A 25941-nucleotide genomic window follows, 5' to 3' on the forward strand; every position below is an offset into this window, starting at 1 on the left:
AAAAAAAAATCAAGTTTTACATTCTTGTAACAGCTCAGATTACTTTAAACAGAACGGGGAGGACGTGAGCGGGGAGGGATGTATCTCCCTAGTTATCAAAATGTGTTTTGTGCCCCTAACAGCACTACATGCAGTTTCCTGTTTGTCTGGACCTTTCACACAGCAACAGGCAAAAGTGGTTAAAAAAAGAGAATGACTGTAAAACTACAACATTTGGACATGGACATTCAGGAATACATGTAGTACCTTAAACTACTTTCAACTCACCATTTTAAATTGACTAGATTTCAAATTTTAAACAATAAAGCATGTTAGCAGCTTTACTGGCAGATGCTATTCAAACCCAGGCAGAACATCAGAAGCTCATGAACTGTACTGCCTCATATCACAAGCAACATACCAAAAGTGCCAAGATGGTCACATGTACTGAATCCTGAGACAAACCCTCTTGAGAGTTAGGGGTCAATCCACACAGGCTCTCCACGCTACTGAGAGCTAAGCCTTGGTTCCAATTGTCACAAGTCACATGAACCTAGTCTGATAGTTCACAAGACAACTCTGTTCCACTGTAACTCCTTTTCTCCAAATCCTGGCCTTGTTCCCTACTGTAAGCTTATCCCCTTTTACCTTTATGCTTTTGATGTCTGAAACATGGCAGATAAAGAGGGTTATAATGTAAATACTGTGGTAAAGTGCATGGATCCAAGTCTCTGTAAATGAATAGCCATGCTTGTTGCACTAAGGTGACAGATGCCCCCTGTGGGAACACTTCCCAGTTATCTCCTGGAGGAGCCATGGAATAAGCATCCTCAGAAGTAAAAGGACCAGCATACCAGTGCAGAATTCCTTGTTAGTATTTTGGGGTACGACGATCCGTCTGTAGACGACGGGCTCTGATTCCAGGATATTCTCGTCATGCCGGTAGCGAGCTGGCCTCTCGTTGGGGGTACCCCTGGAGCGAGTGCCACTCCTCCTCTCATAAGTGTCAATCTCTTCAAACACTGCTGCCTTATCAAAAAGAGCCAGATTCCCTTCAAAATCAAAATCTGTATCTGGGATTTCCTCAATGTCATCTCCAAAACACTCATCGTCTTTACTCTTCATCTGACCGTTCTTCAGGCCACTCTTCTTTGGAGTCACCTGGTTTGGGTGGCGGCTACTGGATGACCCTAAACAAAAAATAAAACAGGTTGAAACCAAGTCACAAGTGGCACAAACATTCATTCAGATGCCTCCTTTTGTACAATTATCTAAGTTGGGTGTTCAAGATACTGAATGATTAGCAAAAGTGCATGTTGCCAGGTGGTGTAGACAGGCATAGTGCTGGCTTTCCCACACAGCACTTTTAGTGCACCTCCAAATCCTGCTGACCTGCTACTCCCTCTTACAAACAGACTGCCAACAATAGCAAGTTGTGCAGTAGACAAAAATCCACTGGAGACTAGGCAGACGCTCCCATTCACCCAGTTCTAAGGAAGAATCAAGCTATGCAGCAGTAGTGTGCGTACATTTATTGTACGGCCCCTTGAAAATCGTTTAAGCCTCATCTAGGTTGCCTCCCCGTTATCCCTTATGTCTGTGGGTAGAAATTCTTTCCCACAGAGCAACACCAAGACTTCCCATCACAAAAGTACCTCAGAATTCCTTGTGCTGGTGACTACATGCCTCCTTGAAAGCAATGTAGCCACCAATACAGGGAATTTGGGTGTTCATCTCTGATCTGATCAAAGGCTTCTGGCTCCACATGGCTGAACTGGAAAGTTGGCCTGGACAGAGTGAAAAAGTTAAGGGTTAAGAAGTATTACTGAGCTGCTGACGGGCAGCAAGAGTCACATAAAGAGCATTTAAAGTGGGGCTTTCCGTATGTCCGTATGTAAGGTATTCAAAATGGCAGACAAAATGTTATCCTCTGCATTTACATTGTAAAGCTTGAAACAGTACCTCAGATTGCTATTTCATTTCCCCCTTTATCTCCTGCTGCCCCACCCACAAAAAGACATCCCTCCATTTTTATCACTGTTTCCAGCAAGAGAAAGTACAGTGACCCTCAGCTCAAAAGTTTCAACTGCACCCCTGCACTGTGACCAGACTGATTTGAAGCTAGAGTTTCAGATCTGGAAAAAGGTTTGCATTAAACCCCTATCATCAATGGCCTCACACTTATTCATTGAACAGGCTAGTTCACTGCACACTCTATGAGACAGGAGCATCTTATGTTTGGACAATTCTAAGCATGCTACCGGTGCTCAACACAATCATGATATTAGCCACAGCTACCACCCCTCTGAGTCCTTACAGAAACAGAAAATAATCAATTGATAGGGACAAGTTGGGATTCCAAGTTGGCAAAGAGACATGCTGACATCACCACTGCCAATTAGTTACAGAGGTTAACTAATCTGTAAAGCAGTGCTTTCTTTGCAGGGAAGTGGCAAACTCAGACCATACCTGGCTTGCTCACAGGAGAGTTACTTGTTTATTTGAATAAGCTAGTGGTAGCTCATTCCAGTTCCCTTCTAGACTGTCTGTCCTGCTTTGGGAATCTCTTCCTATTTGGAAGTAGCACTGCAACCACATCCAAGATGACAAGAGTGATTGACACTATGTGCTCTTGTATGAAGAAAAATTCACTGTATGAGACACTTGGAAATGGTAGTTCACAGAACTACTGCAACCCACTGGAACAAGCACCCCAAAGTGCCATAATTACTGTTAATAGGACTTGTATGTGCTGGTCTTTGTGGGCAAAGTCCAGCCCCCAGATTGTACACTTGTACCGATCAGACTCCATGGAACACTTTCCAAAATGCCATATTCTCACAATTATTTTCTTCCATCATGTTATGAAATTTATGGTTCCACTGTTTATGAATTTAAAATCCCTTCACTTACAGATTAGTCTAAACATGCTCCAGCCACAACATTAAAAACTTGACAGAACGCGAGTGCAGGGGAGCTTTCAGAAAGATTTACAAAAAAAACCCCAAAAACAAAACAGGAATTCCAGTCTGGTCTGTGTGGACACAAAGGATGCCAAGGCATTTTAAGAGAAGAGGGCTTTGTCCTGCTTTCCTCAGTCAACCCGTTTTCATCCTTGCATACTGCTGTGCAGTATACTAGTTGCTGAGGTGGTTGTTGCTTTCTAAGACAAATGTGTCCACATTTCAGGGGTGCTGTATGTGCATACATCACTGTATCTTGTAAGCTGCTGTTGTAACCTTTGGGGCGAGAAGTGCTATGAAAATATACAATATATTAACCCTTGAATAGCCAATTATAAAGTTGGCTATTACCCTATTGTACCCCAATTCCCATTTGCAACTAGCAGGAAATACAAGACAAGCTACGAATAACTATGATTCTGTTACAGAGGTAACAGGATTTACAGAACTGCCAGAATTTTCTGCTGTTGCAAAGCTGTTGCGAGCTGTTGCAAAGCTACTTGTCCCCAGACTTGTCTAGGCAAGTTCTTTCTGTCTGGACAGACAAATTAGTCACCTGGGATCAAAGACTTTGTCAAGCTCTACCTGACAAGGTCAATCTGCAGAAAGTTTGAACTTTCTTAAAGTCTCTGTGCGTGCTGTGTGTTGGATCCTCTACTCCCTTCACAGAAATCCCACTCCCCTACCATAGCACTAAACACTTCCGTTAAAAAGTACAGGTTCCTGTTTAGCAGAGGAAGAACATCAAATTTTAAGCTGATTCTACATGTGCATTAATTCACTACAGCTGTCAACTGCTATATTTACTCAGAAGCAGCTAAGAACATCGAGCCATTTTTAGCCAAGCTAGCAATGAACAGAATCCATAAATTCAGAAGGCGAAGTTAATATCTATGGAGAGATCTGTGTAAGTGCCTCAACCTGTTTACAATTTAAGCTCCAGTGGCTAATCCCAGAATAGCCTCCAGTAAGATAGATGGCCATAAAGCAAACTATCCCCTTTCCCTCCCTGGCAATAGGCTCACTGGATAGAGAAAGGTTTCAGCGTAGCAGCCGTGTTAGTCTGTATTCACAAAAAGAAAAGGAGGACTTGTGGCACCTTAGAGACTAACCAATTTATTTGAGCATAAGCATCCGATGCATCCGATGAAGTGAGCTGTAGCTCACAAAAGCTTATGCTCAAATAAATTGGTTAGTCTCTAAGGTGCCACAAGTACTCCTTTTCTGGATAGAGAAAGTTCTGCTGAGACACACATGCCAGACAGCTGCGTCTTAAACAGTTTTCTCTAGAAAACAAACGAGCTCACTGAATAACAAGTCTGACTTATTGGGGGGTGCTAGTGGTGATAGGCGTCATTTGATTTTGCCCTTTGTTTATGTAAAAAGGCACATACCCTGAGACAGGTTCTCACTTACTTTTTATTTTAGAAATCTGTAAGCGAGAACCTGTCTCAGGGTATGTGCCTTTTTACATAAACAAAGGGCAAAATCAAATGACGCCTATCACCACTAGCACCCCCCAATAAGTCAGACTTGTTATTCAGTGAGCTCGTTTGTTTTCTAGAGAAAACTGTTTAAGACGCAGCTGTCTGGCATGTGTGTCTCAGCAGAACTTTCTCTATCCAGAAAAGGAGTACTTGTGGCACCTTAGAGACTAACCAATTTATTTGAGCATAAGCTTTTGTGAGCTACAGCTCACTTCATCGGATGCATCGGATGCTTATGCTCAAATAAATTGGTTAGTCTCTAAGGTGCCACAAGTACTCCTTTTCTGGATAGAGAAAGTTCTGCTGAGACACACATGCCAGACAGCTGCGTCTTAAACAGTTTTCTCTAGAAAACAAACGAGCTCACTGAATAACAAGTCTGACTTATTGGGGGGTGCTAGTGGTGATAGGCGTCATTTGATTTTGCCCTTTGTTTATGTAAAAAGGCACATACCCTGAGACAGGTTCTCGCTTACTTTTTATTTTAGAAATCTGTGTGTTCCTTGTTTTTGCTGGAGGACTAGTCTAAATGATTGAGTGAGAGTGCTTTCCCAGCCCTCCACTGAAAGGGATGCTGACTCTTTCACAAAACTTTCCTCTTAAGTATGTGTCAGATGTTTGAGTTAAACCAAATAGTTTTAAGCATTCTGACTAAAAGGCTCTTCTCCACAATTGCTCAGCTTCCAGTATCCCATTGAACACACTACCTCTCCCGCAAACACAGGAAAGTCAAGGCCTGGTATTTCTAAAATTAAAAAAAACAAGCAGATACCCTTGAATTTTCTTCATTAGTCAAACAAGGGAAAAGGGCACTATTTTTTTCCATTATAGGTTGTCTTTAAAAAATTCAAAAGTGGCGATGACGTAAGAGAATTTTACTGTCAGAGAAGAACCTGTTTTGTTTTTAAATGAAATGCATTTATTTCTTTGTATTATAAAAGCCATTCTGAACAAGTGATTGTGGAAACGGCATGATTGTTAAAAGGTTTCTATAAAATCAGAGCACTTAAGTCTCGTTTGCCCCACCCACAAGACTTCTTCTAGCCTGACACTGCCACACAGCTGTGGAAACTTGCCACGAAAGTTTACCAGCTAAAGCACAAAATCTAGTTGCCTGTCCAGATGGAGACTAATGGAAATTTATTAACTTGTCAAAAAAGTTCTCTTCATCTTGGGCAAGTAAAAAATTGTATGCCACACTAGAGGGAAAGGATTAATTACATAATACTATTACTTATATGGCAGCTCCAGCAAAATCTAAGGTCAGACCTATACACAATTCTTGTACAGTTATAGACATTTTGGTTAGGGATATGATTTTTTTAATGGAACTGTACAAACACAACACACAGCATGGATGCATAATGGTATACAGGTGCTCACTAGGGACAGTGAAATTGATTATACACAGTGTTACCTGTACAAAAAAAAAAAGATTTTTCTACTCAATTTCTTTCCAGTATAGCTATCCAAGATTATCTGTAACTAGAGCAGGCAGTTGATTTTTAGACACAAGTGTGACTTTCAAGTTGATAGTGTCCTTTAAAGCTGTCATCTTACTGCAATTGGAAGATGAAAATGAGATGAACCAAGAGATTTTTCTACATTAAAGAAGCTACACAGAGAGGAGGAATATATTTTTCACACTGATAAAGGAATCAAAAAAATTGGCAGATGACATGCAAATGCAAAAGATTAGGAAACAGGAATAAATAAGGAATTCAAGCAAGAAGAACTGTAACACCTGGAACTGCAACATACAGAATGTGCATGCCAACCCCCTCAGCAGTCATTTATCTGTATAGTTTTGTGGGGGAGGGAAAGGTTTCAGTTACACCTCACTTCCAATCTCTCTGCTTAGATCAATACAGTAACATTGCAGAGAGCTTCCAGGAAAGCATTCAAAGACCCAAAACTAGGCAAATAATTCCCTGCAGCACTCCTGAAGAGCCTAGCTCAATAAGCCACAGAGCCTACGCTGAACAGTGTCAAGAGAAGTCTGCCTTTCACGTCAGTGTCAGCTGTTACTCCAATCCAGTCTGTTCCTGTTACCAAATGAGTGTTTTTACACTCATTGCCAGATTCTTCTGAAAACAACGGCATTCTACTCTTCAGTTGCCCTGAAAAACAAACATGGACATAGAAGCATCCCCATGTGGTGGTTCCAGGGGATAGAGCGCACTGAAGTGAATGGAGTGTAAATGCTGACAGAATAGAAAACTGCATTAGAGAAGTAGAGAGAACAATGATGGGAAAGCTCCCCCAGGCTCCCCTGCAGTCATATTGAATGGGAGCCAAGACCATGCCCCGTCAAAATTAAACACACACAATTGTGGAGGGCAGCCCTTTAATCCACACTGATGGTCACCAGCTCTGAAATACTGCTGACCACCAGAGTTAGCTCTTGTGTAATGAGTCCGTTACAACCCCAACAACAAAACTTGCATAATTCATGGTCGCCAAAGCAGATCAGAGTTGTGTCTTTACAGGACCTTCAGTCACAGAGTTGTTCAGAGCCTTTTCTGTGGATGGTTTGTGATCTGAATAAAGCAAAAGGGTAATAAACCACACAGACTAGGGGAAAAGAAAGAAAACAAGGAGAGAGTATAAGAAAAAAAAAAAGTAAAGATGAGGTGAGGGAAATGGTTAACTCAGAAGACTAATAGGATGCAGAGCTGTTCCCCTCTAGGGCACTGGCTTGAATCTAATGCAGATCAGTAGTGCCCGAGATCCCTAACTGATGGCGGTACATATACTGCTGTTGCCTTTGCTATACCTGTTCTGTGGATAATCAGAAGACAGCGTGTTCAGGGCTTTCAATCCAGCTCATTCATGAGCATACAATTCTCTCACTCTTGTCACACGTGCACACACACACACAAGCAAATTCTCCACTCCCAGCCCATTCATTCTCCCAACACACCAGAAAAGTCATTGCTAGCCAGCCTCCTGTGTCTGTCTGTTCAGCTTATTAAAGTGAAAGATGTGTGGCTTGGCATCAACTTGGGAGTTTGCCATGGCACACACATACAAAAAAAGCACTTCCTTTGGAAAAGAAACAATAATTCCCAAACTTCTTTACCTTTCAATTATAAACACTCAAGCAAGTATAAAGTCTCCAGTGGGTTGGCTGCCTTCCTGTAAGATCCCTCGGGGAGCTTTTACTACCAACCCTAGCATGCATGAGCACAGTGCCACCATTGCACATAACTCATTGTTGTGTAACCCACACTGCCATTTGTTGCTTATTGATTGCTGTCACACAAGCACTGTAAAGGGAGAACTATGTCCCTGACTTAACACGCTAAAGGTCATTGAAAGGTCAGTTGCAGCTGCTTTAACCCCAGCCACTATACTTTATGAGAGAAAGCTCCATCATTCCTCCATGGACTTCTTAATCGCCCCCCCACACCCTGCATCTCTTGCATCCCACTGCTGATAGATTCACACATCCCCCAAACCTACACATTTCAGAGAGGTTAGGAGTTTTGACCTGTTTGCAATCCAAGTTGTCATGCACTGGACTCACAAACATTTAATAGAGAGGGTCCAAGACCTCTCCACCAAAACTGTGGGGGACTGAGAAGATGACTGAATAAAGTCGTAGATCCAATACCTGTAGATTTCTCAAACTCAAGCCTGCCATATGTTTCATTGGTTTCCAAAGATTTCAGACAGTTTTAAGTCAAATCAGTGACATACTCTGAAAAAAACCCCAAAATAACTGTTTTCTGTCTCTTGTGTTTAAAGACTAATTGGAGGGGTTTAAAGCACTCTGCTAATTACAGATCTACCAAAAGGCTAGTGAAGTGCTGTTAACTAGTGCAACTGGCACACAGGCTTCAGTCAGTGAGATCAAAGCAAAGCAGATCTCAGATTACAGCTGGATAAATCTATATTTGGGAAGTTCAAAGAAGGACTTTCAGAGAGAGATGCCCAAGGGGATATAACTTGGAGTGGTTGGATGTAATTAAGGAAAATTCAGGAAACTTATTAAGTGAGATTTAAGAGACTATGGAAGGGACGTGATGGAAGTACCAACAAATGAAACATTTAAAAACTAGACAGGATTAAGATGGCAAATGTTTATACCCAAATGCAAGGAGTACTGGGAACAAACAGGAAGAACTGGAAACAAGGGTGGCATGGTATTTTCCAGAGGTGGTTTTTACCACCTCAGGAAAAACCAGCTAGTCCCAGTTTAAGGCATTTTCCAGTTTAAAAATTGTTACATTAATGCACACACACATTACACTTAGTTTTAGTTACATATTCAAGTTGTGGTTACCTGGCAATAGATCAAGAGATTAATTCAGCGTTGTACAAATAAAAAGTAAAACTGCAGTGAGCGTGATACTAATGTATGTTGTTATAATATTGAATGTCAGGATGTCTGTATACATTTTGGTTGGATATTTTTCCAAGGAAGTCGCACGTCATGACTCACTTCATATTTTCAATATTATGTAAACAAAAGTCAAAAGCATTCAATTATATGAAAATGACAATAATCCAGAGCAGTAGGTTTGAAGCATTAAGCAATCAGAAACATGCAGAGTTGTAGACTACAAGTCCAGGTCCATTTGGCCACACAGCATTCTGTAGCAGAAGACCAAATTTGATGAAGCAGATAGCCTGAGCCGATTCCTCAGTTTTGAATTCATAGAATATCAGGGTTGGAGGAGACCTCAGGAGGTCATCTAGTCCAGCCCCCTGCTCAAAGCAGGACCAATCCCCAGTTTTTGCCCCAGATCCCAAATGGCCCCCTCAAGGATTGAACTCACAACCCTGGGTTTAGCAGGCCAATGCTCAAACCACTGAGTTATCCCTCCCCCGCCCATTGATGTATCCAAAGTTGAAAAGATTTGTTTTATGCTTGCTGAAGTTGAGACACATGCAATTGTACTACCAGTTTTATGAAGTCAGATGGAATATCAGCATTCTTTAGATTTTTCCCCACTATATTAAAGGGAAAGCTTTTTCCTTGATGGCGGAAGAAAACATTGATTTTGGATACAGCAATTCTTCTATTTTAAATGCAAGTAAATATGGCAGAAAGTCAGGATTTTTGCTGAGCAACCACTGTCTTGCAATTTCTTCTTGTTCAGCTGACAAATTTCTTTCCTGCATATTTTGCATGAAGGAGGTTGGCCATGCCTCAGGAAATCTCTTTTGCACTTTTACTTTGCATGGTGCAACATCTTCATTTATCAGGAGACCCAGCTATACTTTGCACACTGCAGCAATTATTGATGTGTTCCTTTGGAGTCCGTCAAGCGCCACTGCAACTGGTTTCAATTGACTTAAGTTATTTCCCTCTTGGTAAATACTTTGATCATCAATTATACTGACCACCCTATCTTCAGGTTCTGCCTCATGATCACTCACAATCCTGAGATAACGTGGCTGATTATTAAACATATCACCAAGTCACCAGGGCCTGATGAAATACATCCTAGAATACTCATGGAACTGACTGAAAAGACAGCTGAGCCATTAGTGATTATCTCTCAAAAGTCATGGAAGACAGGAGAGTTTCCTGAGGACTGGAAAAGGGCAAATATAGCACCAATCTATAAAAAGGGAAATAAAGACAATCCCAGGAATTACAGACCAGTCAGCTTAACTTCAATACCCAGAAAGATAATGGAGCAAATAATTAAGCAATTTGCAAATACTTAGAATAAGGTGATAAGTAACAGTCAGCATAGATTTGTCAAGAACAAATCCTCTCAAACCAACCTAATAGCTTTCTTTGACAGGAATAACAAGCCTTGTGGATGGGGGGAAGCGATAGATGTGGTATATCTTGTCTTTAGTAAGGGCACATCTACGCTGGCAAAGTTACAGCGCCGCTCAGAGAGCATTGAAGAGAAATCACTGTTGGGTGTTCACACTGTCAGCTGCCCATGCAATAGCATGTTCACACTTGTGGCACTTGCAGCGGTATTCGGAGTGGTGCACTCTGGACAGCTGTCCCACAGAGCACCTCTTTCTCTTCTGCCACTGACTTGTGGGAAAGCAGAAGCGGTTGCGGGGCACCCTGGGTCTTGTCCCAATGCCCCGTGATGCATTGCTTCACATTGCAGCAATCTTCCATCCACGTTTGGCACCATCTTTCAACCATTTGTGTACTGCGTGCCCTGCCTCTTCGGGCTGCAGGAATGGATCCCGAACGGTTGACCAATATGCTGCTCACTCTCACTAACACGTCATGAGTGGCAGCAGAGTTATTCCTTAAACTGCAAAGGCAAGAGGAGTGTGACATTGATCTCACCACACGTAGCAGCTACGACACGAGATTGCTTGTGATATTCACAGATGTGCTGACCATAGTGGAACGCTGCTATTGGGCTCAGGAAACAAGCACTGAGTGGTGGGATCACATAGTCATGCATGTCTGGGATGACGAGCAGTGGCTGCAGAACTTTCGGATGAGGAAAGCCACATTCATGGGACTGTGTGATGAGCTCGCCCCAGCCCTGCGGCACAAGGACATGAGAATGAGAGCTGCCCTGATGTTGGAGAAGCGCGTGGTGACTGCACTGTGGAAGCTGGCTACCCCAGACTGCTACCGATCGGTCGCTAATCAGTTCGGAGTGGGAAAGACTACCATTGGACTCGTGTTGACGGAAGTGAGCAGGGCCATTAATCGCATCCTGTTCTGAAAGACCCTGACTCTGGGCAACATTCATGACACTGTGGATGGCTTTGCACAAATGCGCTTCCCTAACTGTGGAGGGGCGATAGATGGCATGCATATTCCAATTCTGGCACCGGGCCACCTAGCCACCAAGTACAATAATCGCAAGGGGTATTTCTCAATGGTTCTCCATGCGCTTGTGGATCACTGTGGGCTTTTCACAGACATTAACGCAGGTTGGTCCAGAAAGGTGCATGATGCACGCGTCTTTCGGAACACTGGCCTGTTCAGGAAGCTGCAAGCAGGGACTTTCTTCCCAGACTGTAGGGGAAATGCCCATTGTGATCCTGGGAGACCCCGCCTATCCCTTAATGCCGTGGCTTATGAAGTCATACACGGGTCAGCTTGACAGCAGCAAGGAGTGGTTCAACAACAGGCTGAGCAAGTGCGGAATAACTGTTGAGTGTGCTTTTGGCCATTTAAAGGCCCGCTGGCGTTGCTTCCATGGGAAGCTGGACCTGGCCAATGATGACGTTCTTATACTTATAACCATGTGCTATATGGTCCATAATATTCGTGAAGGGAAAGGTGAAGCTTCGCTCAGGCCTGGACCTCAGAGGTTCAGCACCTGGAGGCTGAGTGTGAACAGCCAGAGATCAGGGCTACTAGAGGGGCACAGAGTGGGGCCATAAGGATCAGGAATGCCTTGAGGCAGCAAGTTGAAGCTGAAAGCCACTAATATTTTTGCTATGCTTGGGAGTGCAGTGCTTGTAATACTAGGAGGTGATTGGTGCAGACAGTGCAATAAGTGGGTTTAACATAATTGTATGTTGCTTTGCAGGGCTCTTTTTGCTTTCAGTTAATAGAATGAAGATTGCTTTCAAACCAACACAATTCTTTCATTAAAAAGATGACAACCGGAGGAGAGTGTCAAATAAAAAAACCATCAGCAGTGAGGGGGATGGGAAGGTCTCAGGAGGAGGAGGGGTTCCAGGACAGCTAAAGATTTGTGTATGTCCAGGGATTATATCCAACCTTCTCCTTTGGAGTACAGTGCAGTGGGTACTGTACTTCAGGAGGGCCAAACTGCAGAGGGATGGGTATTGAGTGCAGTCGGTAGTGGGAGTCCACAGTGCTGGACTGTGAGGGGGGAGGAGTGGAATGTCGCTGGTATAGACTGGAGCCAGGAGGTTAATAAGAGTGTGTTGGATGCGTCTGGGGGGCACATGGGAAACAGTTTTGCAACAGTGGCTGCAGGGGAGGGTGGGCGCAGAGCTGCTCGGTTTGAAGAGCTAGTATCACCTGGAGCGTGTCTGCTTGGCGCTCCATAATCTTTAAGTGCCACTTCATGGCTTCATTCTGGCGTGCTGCATACTCCTTTCGGTCTCTCTTCTCGCTGTCCCACCACTCTTTCAATTCCTGTTTCTCAGTGGCTGAGTGCATCATAACCTCACGCAGAAAGTCCTCCTTAGTTCTTTATGGTAGCTTTCTAATTCTGTGCAGCTGTTCGGCTGCCAATAAAAAAAGGGGAGGCTGGGCTCCGAAGATCATCTCTGTGAAGTTTAAACGCAACATTTTACAGAAGCAGTATTGTTTGCAACACAGAACACTGATTCAGTGATTTAAAACACAGCCAGTACTCATACACCTGTTACGAACTGGCTGACCCCAGGCAAGCACACGAGCCACAAGACCCCCAGAATGGTGAGCAGATGCAGGGGCAGGGTAAATCACTCTTCTCTGACCCTGCTGTACACTGGGCACATGGCTCTTGGGGAGAGCCAGCACCGCAGGTGGGGCCTGATAATCATTCCTGTCCCCACACTTTCCACAGGATATGATCCTTATGGAAGATATCTCACTGCTGAGGGTGAGCAGGGAATCAAGGGAGGGTCTTCTCCAAATCTGTGGCTTCTGCCCTGGCCCCTATGCTGCTCGCCTTTGTGCAGCAATGCCCCCCCCCCCCACGCATGACAGCACAGTGGCGCGGGAAAGTTACCATTAATGGGGCAAGAAACAAAGCAGCTCTGCTGAAGAACATGCGACAGCAGATTGCCCAGTATCTCCATGAGAGTCTCCTGGAGATCTCTGAGGGAGATTCCCATGAAGTGAGGGAGTCAATCAACAGCCTGTTCCACTGCTCAGACTAGGCACGCGGTGGGGGACAAGCCTGCTTTCTGCAGCCTTCCCGCCCCCAACAACTCACTTCACCGATTCCCAAAATCAGATCCACTTACCAGGGGCCTCCCTTCCTTTTTGCGCTTCGCCAAACTCTGACAGCTGTGACTGACCAGCCTCCTCTGGGGCAGAAAAGAGCTCCTGGCTGCATGTATCTCCGGCCTCTGAGTCATCCTCTGCCTCTGGGTTCCCCTCCCCCTCCACATCCTTGTCCAAGATTTCCTCCTCCTGGCTCAGTCCACTCTCGAGTGGCACGCAAGCCACCGAAGTATCCACAGCGATCTTCGCAGCGGAGGTGGAGTCACTACTGAATATCGCGTCCAGCTCTTTGTAGAACCGGCAGCTCGTGGGGGCAGCACCGGAGCAGCGGTTTGCCTCCTGCGCCTTGTGGTAGGAGTTCGACAGCTCCTTCACTTTGACCCTGCGCTGCAGTGTGTCCCGGTCATGGCCCCTTTTGGTCATGCATTGTGAAATCTGTCTGTAGGTATCATAATTCCTACAGCTGGAGTGCAGCTGGGACTGGGCAGCCTCCTCTCCTCAAACGCTGATGAAGTCAAGCAGCTCGACATTGCTCTTAACGGGGGATCACCTGGTGTGTGGAGCAGGCCTGGCCACCTGGAAAGATTCGTTGAGACCACTGCACACGTCACCGAGCAAACAGGAAGGGGAGTTTCAAATTTCCAAAGGAATTTACAGGATGTGGATGATGGTTGGTCACCTGAGGGCAGGGCAGTAGAGTTCAAACCGATGACCAGAGAGGCGAGAACAGGCATTGTGGGACACCTCCCAGAGGCCAATCCCAGCGCTGGAATCACCACAGTGTCTACACTGGCACCGCAGCACTGTAGCCCTGGAGCAGAAAGCTCTACGCCTCTCGTTGGGGTGGTTTTTTTAAAGCGCTGCAACTTGGCAGTGTGTACACCTTGGGAGTTACAGCGCAGAAAGGGGCTTTACTGTGCAGAAACTTGCCACTGTAGACAGGGCTTAAGACTTTTGATACTGTCTCGCACGACCTTCTCATAAACAAACTAAGGAAATACAACCTAGATACAACTGGAGATACTATCAGGTGGGTGTATAACTGGTTGGAAAACTGTTCCCAGAGAGTAGTTATCAGTGATTCACAGTCAAGCTGGAAGGGCATATCAAGTGGGGAACCACAGGGATCAGTTCTGGGTCCAGTTCTGTTCAATATCTTCATCAATGATTTAGATAATGGCATAGAGAGTACATGTATGAAGTTTACGGCAATACCTAGCTGGGAAGGATTGCAAGTATTTTGGAGGATAGGATTAAAATTCAAAATGGTCTGGACAAACTGGAGAAATGGTCTGAAGTACATAGAATGAAATTCAATAAGGACAAATGCAAAGTACTCTGCTTAGGAAGGAACAATCAGTTGCACATACACAAAATGGGAAATGACTGCCTAGGAAGGAGTCCTGCGGAAGGGGATCTGGGGGTGATAGTGGATCACAAGCTAAATATGAAGGAACAGTCGTCCCTGTCAGGGATGGTCTAGATCAGAGGTGGGCAAACTAAGGCCCACATCCGGCCCATGGGACTGTACTGCCCGGCCCCTGAGCTCCTGCCAAGGAGGCTAGCCCCCAACCCCACCCCTGCTGTCCCCTCTCCCCGCCGCAGCCTCAGCTCACTGCGCCACCAGTACTCTGGGTGGCATGGCTGGCTCCGGCCAGGCAGCTGCGAGCTCCTGCCACTCTGAGCGGCATGGTAAGGGGCTGGGGGTTGGATGGGGCAGAGATTTGGGGCGGGGGGGAGGGTTGGACAGGTGGAGTCCCAGGGGGCCTGTATGGGGTCAGGACGGACAGGGTGCGGGGAGCGGCGGAGTTGGATAGGGGGTGGGGTCCCAGGGGAGGCAGTCAGAGGACAAGGAGCAGGGGGAGTTGGATGGGTCGGGGGTTCTGAGGGGGCAGGAAGTTGGAGGGGGCAGATAGAGGGCATGGGCCAGGCTGTTTGGGGAGGCACAGCCTTCCCTACCTGGCCCTCCATACAGTTTTGCAACCCCGATGTGGCCCTTGGGCCAAAAAGTTTGCCCATCCCTGGTCTAGATAATACTTAGTCCCGCCATGAGTGTGGGGGACTGGAATAGATGACCTCTCGAAGTCCCTTCCAGTCCTACAATTCTGTGTTTCCAGACATGTTATTTGACTTTTCCATTGTCTGTCACCATGATTTGAGTCTTAACAGAACCTGGCATTCTTTTAACCAGTATTACGAAAATACTTTGCAAATTTATAGCATGTTTCATCAAAGCACTTCATGAAAGGTCTGGCTAAATCTACCTCGACAAATGCGATGCACATCCATACATACATAATCTAAGTGTTGCCATCTTGTTCCAAATCACTTCTCATACTTCGCATCTTTTTCTCATTGTCGGTCAGGTAGCTCTTAACACAATGACAGTTCATTTGCTAATGCTTTGGCTTCTGTTTCCAGTGTAGCATGGTACTTCCCAGTTTTCTTACTGCTTCCAATATCAATCACTGATACAGAAAACACAGTTAGCTATCACTGGATCATTGTGCATATTAATACTAGATGACTGAAGTAATGTAACTGCTTTTCCATGTAATCTGTTGAGTGCTTCCACCTTTAAACCATTAGTAACTGAATCTAACTGTTCACCTGCTGCCTGCTTTCGACGGGTGCTTTCTAGTCTGGCCTTAGGAAGATGATCATTGCTTGAAAAACTGGATGCTTGATAACAGAAAAGGGAATTTTACATCCATAAAAAAAAATGCTGCAATTTTTAAGTCTACATTTTGTTTCAATTCTGGAGTTGCTTTTGTTACACACACACCCATTTGTGGATGAAAAACTGTGACATTTCCTCCTCGTTGTCTTTGGCTGACCTGGGTGCGGCTTTCTTTTGACGTTCTTGGCAATGGCAAGTACCTTCATCTTCAGTCTGATTCTAATACTCACATACATCTAGCCAAAGTCAGTGGTTCCGGTGTCTCTTTGCTCTTTTCACGGCATTTTGCAAAATGTTTCCTCATACAGTCTGCCTTCCCACTTACTTTTTCTTTGCAACTTCTGCATCTAAGACTCTCTTTGCCATCTTCATGAACTTTCTCAAAATAAAAGGAGTACTTGTGGCACCTTAGAGACTAACCAATTTATCTGAGCATAAGCTTTCGTCAGCTACAGCTCACTTCATCGGATGCATACTGTGGAAAATACTGAAGATGTTCTTATACATACAAACCATGAAAAAATGGGTGTTTACCACTACAAAAGGTTTTCTCTCTTCCCAGCCCACTCTCCTGCTGGTAATAGCTTATCTAAAGTGATCACTTTCCTTACAATGTGTATGATAATCAAGTTGGGCCATTTCCAGCACAAATCCAGGTTTTCTCCCCACCCCCCGCCACAAACCCACTCTCCTGTTGGTAATAGCTTATCTAAAGTGATCACTCTCCTGTAGTGGTAAACACCCATTTTTTCATGGTTTGTATGTATAAGAACATCTGTATTTTCCACAGTATGCATCCGATGAAGTGAGGTGTAGCTCATGAAAGTTTATGCTCAAATAAATTGGTTAGTCTCTAAGGCGCCACAAGTACTCCTTTTCTTTTTGCGAATACAGACTAACACGGCTGTTACTCTGAAACCTTTCTCAAAATAGCCATGAATTGGATCAAGTGGTTTTTCACATTTGTTCATATTGAAATATTTTGACTTGAGACACTGAGTTCAGTTGCCACTCCAGCCAATCAGATCAAGTATCGGACTGGACAGTTTATTTGGCAGTTTACCTCAAACAGAAACAAACTTCTGAATCTGGGAATTCCCCTTCATTGTTTGCTAAACAAACTTCATTTTCACTGCTGAACAAAGAAGGGGAATTCCCCAGTTCCAAAGTTTCAGTTTCTGTTTGAGGTAGCCAAGGCAACAGCATACAGCTTCTATTTTGTTTTTATTTTATTTCCTTTAATTAAAATTAGAAGGACCATATTACTGCAAAACTAATATCAAATTGCTCAATATTTGTCCCTAATTTTCATTAGTTTATTTTAATAATAATTTTATTCTTTCCACTTTCCCGGATTAAACCACGATTACCAGCACTCTGAACTAAACTAGTTTTTTCCTGGGAAATTGCCAACCCTGACTGAAAGTATTAGTACACAAGCTAAATTATGACTTAATTGACATCAGAGACTTGGTGGGAGAAATCTCATGACTGGAATATTGCTATAGGGGATAGAGCTTGTTCAGGAAGGACAGGCAGGGAAAAAAGAAAGATGGTGTTGCATTATACACCAAGAAAATATACACTTGCGCTGAAGTCCAAAAGAAGGCAAGAGACAGGCAAGTTGGAAGTCTGGGTCAAGAAAGAAAAGAAAAAAAAGCGGGGGTGAGAGACAGAGTGATGTCAGGAAGAAGAGGCAGATGAGGCATTTCTAGAACAAACAACAAATACCCAAAACACAAGACCTGGTAGTAATTTGGGACTTTACACACACATTTCAAGAATTTATTGGAAATTATTGGGGACAACTTTTTGTTTCAGAAAGTGGAGCAAGTAACCATGGGGACAGCCTTTTGAGACTTGATTCTGATCAACAGGGTGGAATTGGTTGTGAATCTGAAGGTGGAAGGCAATTTGGGTTAAAGTGATCATGAAATGATTTCATTATTCTAAGGAAAGGAAGGAGTAAAAACAACAGAATAAGGACAATGGACTTCAAAAAAGCAGACTAAAACTCAGAACTGTAAGTGTGACATTATACTCCATATTCTTTATGAAAATATGCTTATGATATGAATATGACATAACAGACATAATTTATGCAAGATGGCTCATGTGAGATATCACTGGAAAGGTTATGATTTACTGAATGTGATTATCCAATTTGTATGCATGTATCATTTCTGTATCTGAAGCTAGTAATATTGACTATGTATCTATATTTCAACTATGTTTCTTTGGGTGAAGCCCCCCTGCTAACACTTCAGGGACAACAACAACAAACAAGCCTGACACTGCTGATAGCCCATCAGCAAGAGACAATGGAGTGTAAAAGAGCTTAGTCTTCCTGCGCATGTGCTGGTTAACCTGTGAAGAATGGCTGGGGGTGGGGGCGCCTACAGAAGCATGTGACCATGTCACCTGATACTGGAACTTATCTTGAATTCTGTACTTTTCCACAAGGGCGGGGGGGGGGGGGGAGCATGTCAAATTAGGGAAAAAAGGACTCCCGCCTTATGCAAATCCTATTTAAGGGTGGGGAGTGAGGTAATCCAGGTCATCAGTTCTCCCCTCCTACCCCACCCCAGATGACTGCTGGAAACAACTAAGACTGAACTGGGGGAAAGAACTGGACCCATGCTGGAAGCACATCTGGCCTGTGAAGAAGATTATTAGAACCACATTTAGGGTGAGAAGTTACATTTAACCAGTTTCTTTAGTGTACGTATTAAGCTTAGTTTGCGTGCTCTGTTTTATTTTCTTACTAATCTGCCTTGTTCTGTCTGCTACCTCCTTAACTACTTAAAATACACCTGTTATAGTTAATACATTTATTTCTGGTTTACAATATAACCCAGTTTATGTGATTTCTAATGGGGGGGAAGAAGTTGTGCATACCCTCCTCCACATCGAGGGAAAAGGCGCATTTCATATAATTTTGGGTTTGTATTCCAAGGTGGAGTAGACATCTGGGTGCTGTGGCAAGCCCCTTAGGCTGAGCCTTCTCAGAGCGGATCTCTGTCTCTCTGTGCTGACTGTGTGCTTGGCTGGAAAGCCTAGCTGAGCAACACCAGATAAAAGGGGGCCCAGGCTGGCAGAATAGTCTACCTCAGTGTGCCTAGCCCAGCACACCAGGTGACATCCCAGGGGTCCAACCCGTCAGAGTAAGGTCCTATAGGAAGAAAATCTAAGGGATAAAGGTGTTCAGGAGAGCTGGCAGTTTCACTAGGAGACAATATTAAAGGCACAACTGCAAACTATCCCAAAGTGAAGGAAAGATAGGAAGAATAGTAAGAAGCCAATATGGCTCCATTAGGAGTGCTCTACTTACCTTAAAATCAAAAGGAAACAGACAAATTGCTAAGGAGGAGTTCAAAAGAATAGCACAAGCATGTAGGGACAAAATCAGAAAGGCTAAGGGAAAAAATGAGTTACACCTAGCAAGGGACATACAAGACAATAAGAAGAGGTTCTTTAAATACACTAGTAGCAACGGAAAGACGAAGGAAAGCAAAGATCCTCTACTTAAGAAGGCTGAGGCGCTTAATGCCTATTTTGCTTCAGTCTTCACTAAAAAGGTTAATGGTGACTAGATACACAATTAATATTATCAAAAAAGAGGAAGGAACACACAAGCCAAAATAGGGAAAGAACAGATTAAAGAATATGTGAGATGTATTCAAGTTGGCAGGGCCTGATGAAATTCATCCTAGGGTACTTAAGGAACCAAATGAAGCAATCTCAGAACCATTAGCTACTATCTTCAAGAACTCATGGAGGATGGGTGAAATCCAGAGTACTGGAGAAGGGCAAATACAGTACTTATATTTAAAAAGTGGAATGTAGAGGAATTATAGCTCAATCAGAATAACTTCAACCCAGTCCCCTGCACATACGTGGACCCTGCTTTCCATGCCCTCCAACACCTTGCACTCATTTCCATACCCCTTTATCTTCCCCAGAATTCTCCATCACCTCCATAGTCCCCTGCACAAGCCCCCTCATACGTCTTCCAGATCCTTACACACACAACACTTGTGTCTTAGTACCCCTACATAACTCTTCCCTGCTTTCAACTTGCCATTTGCTGCTCCTTTTCTCCCCATACTCATTGCAGGTACACCTCCATGCCACCTCCTAAATTCTCATCCCTGTCCTACCTCTCACCTCTGGCTAAGGTCAGTGACAACAGCAGCAGAACCTGAAGCCAGGATGAGGTCAGTCTACTTTTTAAAATATTGCTCTATATACACTTAAAAATAACTATTTCAGTGAAATGCTCCCCCTATGGTACACTCCCCCCCACGCAAAATTGGCATTTGTCAACAATGTGAACAAAAATCAAAATGAATTTGATGTAGCCCAAACCATCTTGAAAATAAAAAATCTCTAACTACTTTTGGGTGATTGCAAGTGAATGACAGGAAAATTATTTTTAACTTTTCTGAATTCTACTAAGACTACAAGAAAAGCTTGAGACGAGATGCAGCATTTAAAAGTTTTAGAGACACGGGTTTCTTTTTGCACTCTTTTGGAGAAAAGATTTAAAGTCAGATTTATAGCAAGAAGCTAGTTTCAACCTTAACTCTAGGGAGGCTACCACCATTCCATAAGAAGTTGTCCTGCACTGTAGCATATAGTTCATAAAACTTCATACTTAGCCTCTTCTCATCTATGCCAATGTAGATTCTGAAAGCTGCTCTGGGCAGTTGCACTTTGAAAACAGAAATGTCTGCCCACAACCCCTGTAAGTGTTAGTAAGCCTTTATGGTCAAACAATGACATCATAAAAGCCAGCTCAAAGGATGCCTACAGACTTAAACTTTATTGGTTGTATTGTGTAAATACTAATAGCCATACAAGCAGCCTTTCAGACCTAGATTTCACAAAGCACATGCTTAACTTTTAAGTATATAAGCAGCCCCGCAGAAATCAATACGGCTACGCACATGCTTAAAGTTAAGCATGTGTTTAAGAACTCTGCTAAACGTAGCAGGCCCCAGATTTTTATTCTAAGAATGTCTGCATCCTATTGTTCCCTCTAATGCTTTATAGCAGCATGTGAGGATAGCACATACTATAGTTTAAGACAGTGGCTCTCAACCTCTCCAGACTACTGTACCCTTCAAGAGTCTGATTTGTCTTGCATAACCCAAATTTCACCTCACTTAAAAATTACTTGCTTACAAAATACAAAAGTGTCACAGCACACTATTACTGAAAAATTGCTTCCTTTCTCATTTTTACCATATAATTATAAAATAAATCAATTGGAATATAAATAGTGTACTTACATTTCAGTGTACAGTATATAGAGCAGTACAAACAAGTCATTGTCTGTACGAAATTTTAGTTTGTACTGACTTACTAGTGCTTTTTACGAAGCCTGTTGTAAACCTAGGCAAATATCTAGATGAGTTGATTACCTCCCGGAATACCTCTGCGTACCCTGGTTAAGAACCACTGGTTTAAGATACCCATTCTAATTCACTTATTTCTGGTATTTGTTACTTAATAAAACTAATTCTTTTCAGGTTGAAATTTTCCAAGCTTTCCCTCAGCTTGGAGGTGATTTTTTTTTTTTGAGGATTTGGAGAAAATATTTATTCACCCACAATTAAGCAGTTATGCATATATAAACACACACTTTTCCCTATGCTGCAATCAGAAATGTCGTACCTGGATATGAGTGCGTTAATGCACTTCTTAGTTACAGATGACCTCATAAAAAGGCTACATCTAGCAATCTGAAATCAGACATGCTGCCTGATCTTGCTAATCTCTATCCAAGATACACACAGTCACCTACATTAGATAGCCATTATACACAATCATCAGCACAGCAAAAGCAATTAAGAGAGATCCAAACATGGAGAACTTAGAAGTCTGACACAGAACCTAGTGCAGGACTATTGTTTTAATCTGCTTCTGTCACATCCTGCAACACCCACTCCCACCCGCATTGTTTGTTGAATTTTTACCCCCCCATTATGGGGGCCGGTTCTCAGAGATCTACTGGATCCCAGTCTCACTGCAGGGCTCTAATCCGACACAGTTAGGAATTCTAAACTGTAGCTAAGAAATATGCCCACTGAAAAGAAGTTAAAGATGGAAGGGACCTGGAATTTATTTAAAAGAGTTCCCAGTTACCTGCATTGATTTGATGGAAAGACTTTTTTGTCTATGCTGTTGGATAATATCATAATGTGAAGCTATTTTGTGTAGAATATACATTACGCACCTGGCTTTTTGCCAGTGTATCCCAGACACTCATAGAAAGAGCAATAAAACCTTACTTTCAGGGGGGAAAAAAGTTAGAAATGGAAGTGACAGATTAGGTCATCCAGTCCCTTCCACCCAACAACCCAAGGGCCAGCGTAACAGCATTTTATACCCCAGTGCAGAATACTCAGAGCGAAGCCAGTCCTGAGTGGGATGTGCATGATCTCTCCCATCAGTAAGGACCCTACCAAATTCACAGCCATGAAAAATGCATCATGGACCATGAAATCTGGTCTCCTCCCATGAAATCTGATCTTTTGTGTGCTTTTACCCTATACTCCACAGATTTCATGGGAGGAGACCTGTGTTCCTTTTGGGTCAGGACCCCCAATTTGAGAGAGTTGCAGGGGAATCGCAAGGAGGGGTCACAGTATTGCCACCCTTACTTCTGTGCTGCCCTCAGAGCTGGGCAGCCAGAAAGTGGCAGATGTTGGCCAGGTGCCCAGCTCTGAAGGCAGCACCCCACAAGCAACAGCGCAGAAGTAAGGGTAGCAGTACCGCAACTCGCCCCACAATAACCTGGCAACCCCCAACAACTTCTTTTTGGGGCAGGATCTCTACAATTACAACACCGTGAAATGTCAGATTTAAATATCTGAAATCATTTACAATTTTTAAAATCCTCTGAGTGTGAAATTGACCAAAATGAATCCTGAATTAGATATGCCATAACAGCAGTTGTCCACTCAGAGAAACTACGGATTTAGATTTTGTCATCAGTTTTTCATGTTGTTATTAATATAGCTCAGGGCAACCGATGGCACGCGAGCCGATTTTAATGGCACACTGCTGCCTGCTGGGTTCCAGCCACCAGCCCCGCTCAGCCCGCTGCCGAACCCAGGCCAGGACCCCGGCAGGCAGCAGTGTGCCATTAAAAATCCTGCCAGCCCTGGCCCGCTCCCCCCTCTCCCCGGGGGAAGGATGAAGAAGCTTGGTCCTGCCGGCTCCTGCTGCAGGGCAGGCAAGCTCTCCCCTCCCCCGCCTCTTCCCCCAGCATGCTTCGTTCCTACCCATCCTCCTCCCCTCCCTGCTGCCGATCAGCTGATAGCCCTTATTGGGGGGTGGGGGGGGGAGAAGAGGAGGTGCAGTGCGCTCACTGCTCCGGGGAGGAGCCGGAGACGAGGTGGGGATGGGACCTTGGGGAAGGGGGGTGGAATCAGGGCATATCCCCTCCAGCCCCCTGCCCCGATCCCTGCCCCCCCCTCTCCCGCACACCCCAGCCCCCTGCCCCGATCCCTGCCCCCCCCTCCCGCACACCCCAGCTCCCTGCCCCCCCTCTCCCGCACACCCCAGCCCCGATCCCTGCCCCCCCCGCACACCCCAGCCCCCTGCCCCGATCCCTGCCCCCCCACACACCCCAGCCTTCTGCCTTGATCCCTGCACCCCCCTCACACACACCCCAACCCTCTGCCCTGATCCCTGCACCTTACATCCCTCCCATACCTCAGCCCCCTGCCCTGAGCCCTGCACCCCGCTCACACACACCCAGCCCTCTGCCCTGACCCCTGCACGACCACAGCCCTGACTCCAGTACTCCCCACACCCCATGCCCTGACTCTTGCACCCCCCACATTCCCACCCCCACCCTGAACACCTAACAGGAGCTCCTGCACCCTCCCACGTTCCCACCTGCATGCCTCACACCAAATGGGAGCAGCCCAGGTAAGCACTCCACACCCAAACCTCTTGCTCCAACCTTGAACCCCCTCCCTCATTCTAGCTCCTGGCCAGACCCTGCACCCCAACCCCCAGCCCTGTGCTCAGTGCACTCCCACCCTCAGCTCAGTGCAGAGAGAGAGAGATGGGAAGAGAGTGGGCTAGAACCAGAGAGAAGGTAGATACCTACTCTAAGTGGGCAGGGCCGGGATCCCAGACCAGAACCGGTGGACTGAATCCCAGACTGGCAGCGGGCTGAGCCGCTCAGCCCCCTGCCAGTCTGGGGTCCCGGTCGCCGGCACCACTCAGTCTGCTGCCAGCCTAGGTGAACGGAACCCTAGGCTGGCAGCAGGCTGGCAGCATAAGATCAGCATTTTAATTTAATTTTCAATGAAGCTTCTTAAACATTTTGAAAACCTTGTTTACTTTACATACGACAATAGTTTAGTTATATAATATAGAGACTCAGAGAGAGAGACCCTCTAAAAAACGTTAAAATGTATTATTGGTACACAAAACCTTAAATTAAAGTGAATAAATGAAGACTCGGCACCCCACTTCTGAAAGGTTGCCGACCCCTGATATAGCTAAAAGCCATCACTAAATCACACTTGATTTAAGACAAGTGGCTGGCAGTTTTAAGATCTACATTTAATCAAACTTTTTGGGGTAAAAAAATATTTGACAGCTTGTAGCATTTTCCCAAATATCTTAACAGGGTGGAGAAATTAATGGTGTGGAAACAAGAATACCAGTAACAAACTATTTTTTAAAGTCTTTCCAGCACCATTTTAATTGCTATATTAAATACCCATTTGAGAACAGCAGTCAATGAAGCAGTGGACTAGACTGACAGAGCCCACGAACATCGGGCTAAAGAGAAGGGAAAGCTGCTGAATGGGCAATATACTCACAGGAGTTGTGTCTACGACGGAAACCTTTGGACTGATTCACAGATTCCAAATGTCGGTCCATGTAGCTCTTAGAGCACTGTTGCTGTTGTGGGGAGATGACAACTTCCTGATTTTTCATGTCCGTTCTCCTTGGGATAGCCTGGGGGGCACTGCTGGAAGAGGTAGGCTTCTTTAGCAATTTGCCAGTGCCGTTTTGATTGGTACCCACTTGGCACCCAACGCCAGGAATGCCCAGTTCGGTATGCTGCAGGTCCCCACTCTGTTTGCTGTCCCCAGGACCTGGGATCTGCAGAATCTTTAGCTCAGTAATATCACCTGCCCTAAAGACAGGAAAGAGAACAAAACAAAGTGGGATTCAACATTGGCACCCAGCTCTACAGAAATCAAGCCCCTAGTATGTTAGAGACTAAAGCAGCATCAGAATGACATTTTTCTCTTAATTCACTGGAATCCAAGGGGGAAAAAAACCCACTAACATGGATTACAGTGCCTATTAGGAACACACACACTTAAAGGCAATGTTCCTCAGACAATACATCTGACTCTTCTGGTCCTGGAAAGAACTGAACCCCAAATAGCAATTTATCCCACTGGCTCTGTGCTTAGTCAGAAGTGTGGGGGGGAAATGGTTGGGTAGAAATCTGCTTGAGTTAATAGATTCTAGAAGAGTATAGGTGCTATGACTAATCTTATTTTTCAGGTGACTTCCCTTTACCATAGTCTGTTTCTATTGAGAGCAATCGCTAAAATAACGAAACTCAGAGAGATGGCACTTAAAGGCTCCTTTGAAGGTCATGAAAACTACAGTGCAGTACTGGAAATAATCCACACTTTCATGTAATAAAGGAGTGGGTGCAAGCTGTAAACTAGTCACTCTGGAAAGAGTGGTTATAAGATACAGTCTTTGACTTTAGATTTATGAAGAATAATCAAACTTCAGAATGAATCTATTATACTGGGATATAAAAATAATGTTGTTACCAAGACTGAATGCATCATGGACCTCAATACCTTTATCAGCATTACATGAATCCTTCCTTCTCTATTTCTCCCCCTCCGCCCCTTGTTTCAACTCTCTAAGGCCTGGTCTACACTGGGGGTGGGATTGATCTAAGTTACA

General features: G+C 44.4%; 1 protein-coding gene across 3 annotated transcripts in view; it reads right to left on the reverse strand.

Moving 5' to 3' along the window:
• EDC3 (enhancer of mRNA decapping 3) overlaps positions 1-25941 on the reverse strand; it is a 68525-nt gene that overhangs the window by 34544 nt on the left and 8040 nt on the right. For all 3 annotated transcript variants that reach the window (XM_073363276.1, XM_073363277.1, XM_073363278.1), the window contains 2 exons: positions 24822-25141; positions 834-1169 (listed from right to left, as the gene is read on the reverse strand). In XM_073363276.1, the coding sequence (XP_073219377.1) occupies positions 834-1169; positions 24822-25141 (656 nt within the window). The remainder of the gene's footprint in view (positions 1-833; positions 1170-24821; positions 25142-25941) is intronic.

Source organism: Lepidochelys kempii, chromosome 10 (genome assembly GCF_965140265.1).
Source record: "Lepidochelys kempii isolate rLepKem1 chromosome 10, rLepKem1.hap2, whole genome shotgun sequence".
Lineage (NCBI taxonomy): Eukaryota > Metazoa > Chordata > Testudines > Cheloniidae > Lepidochelys > Lepidochelys kempii.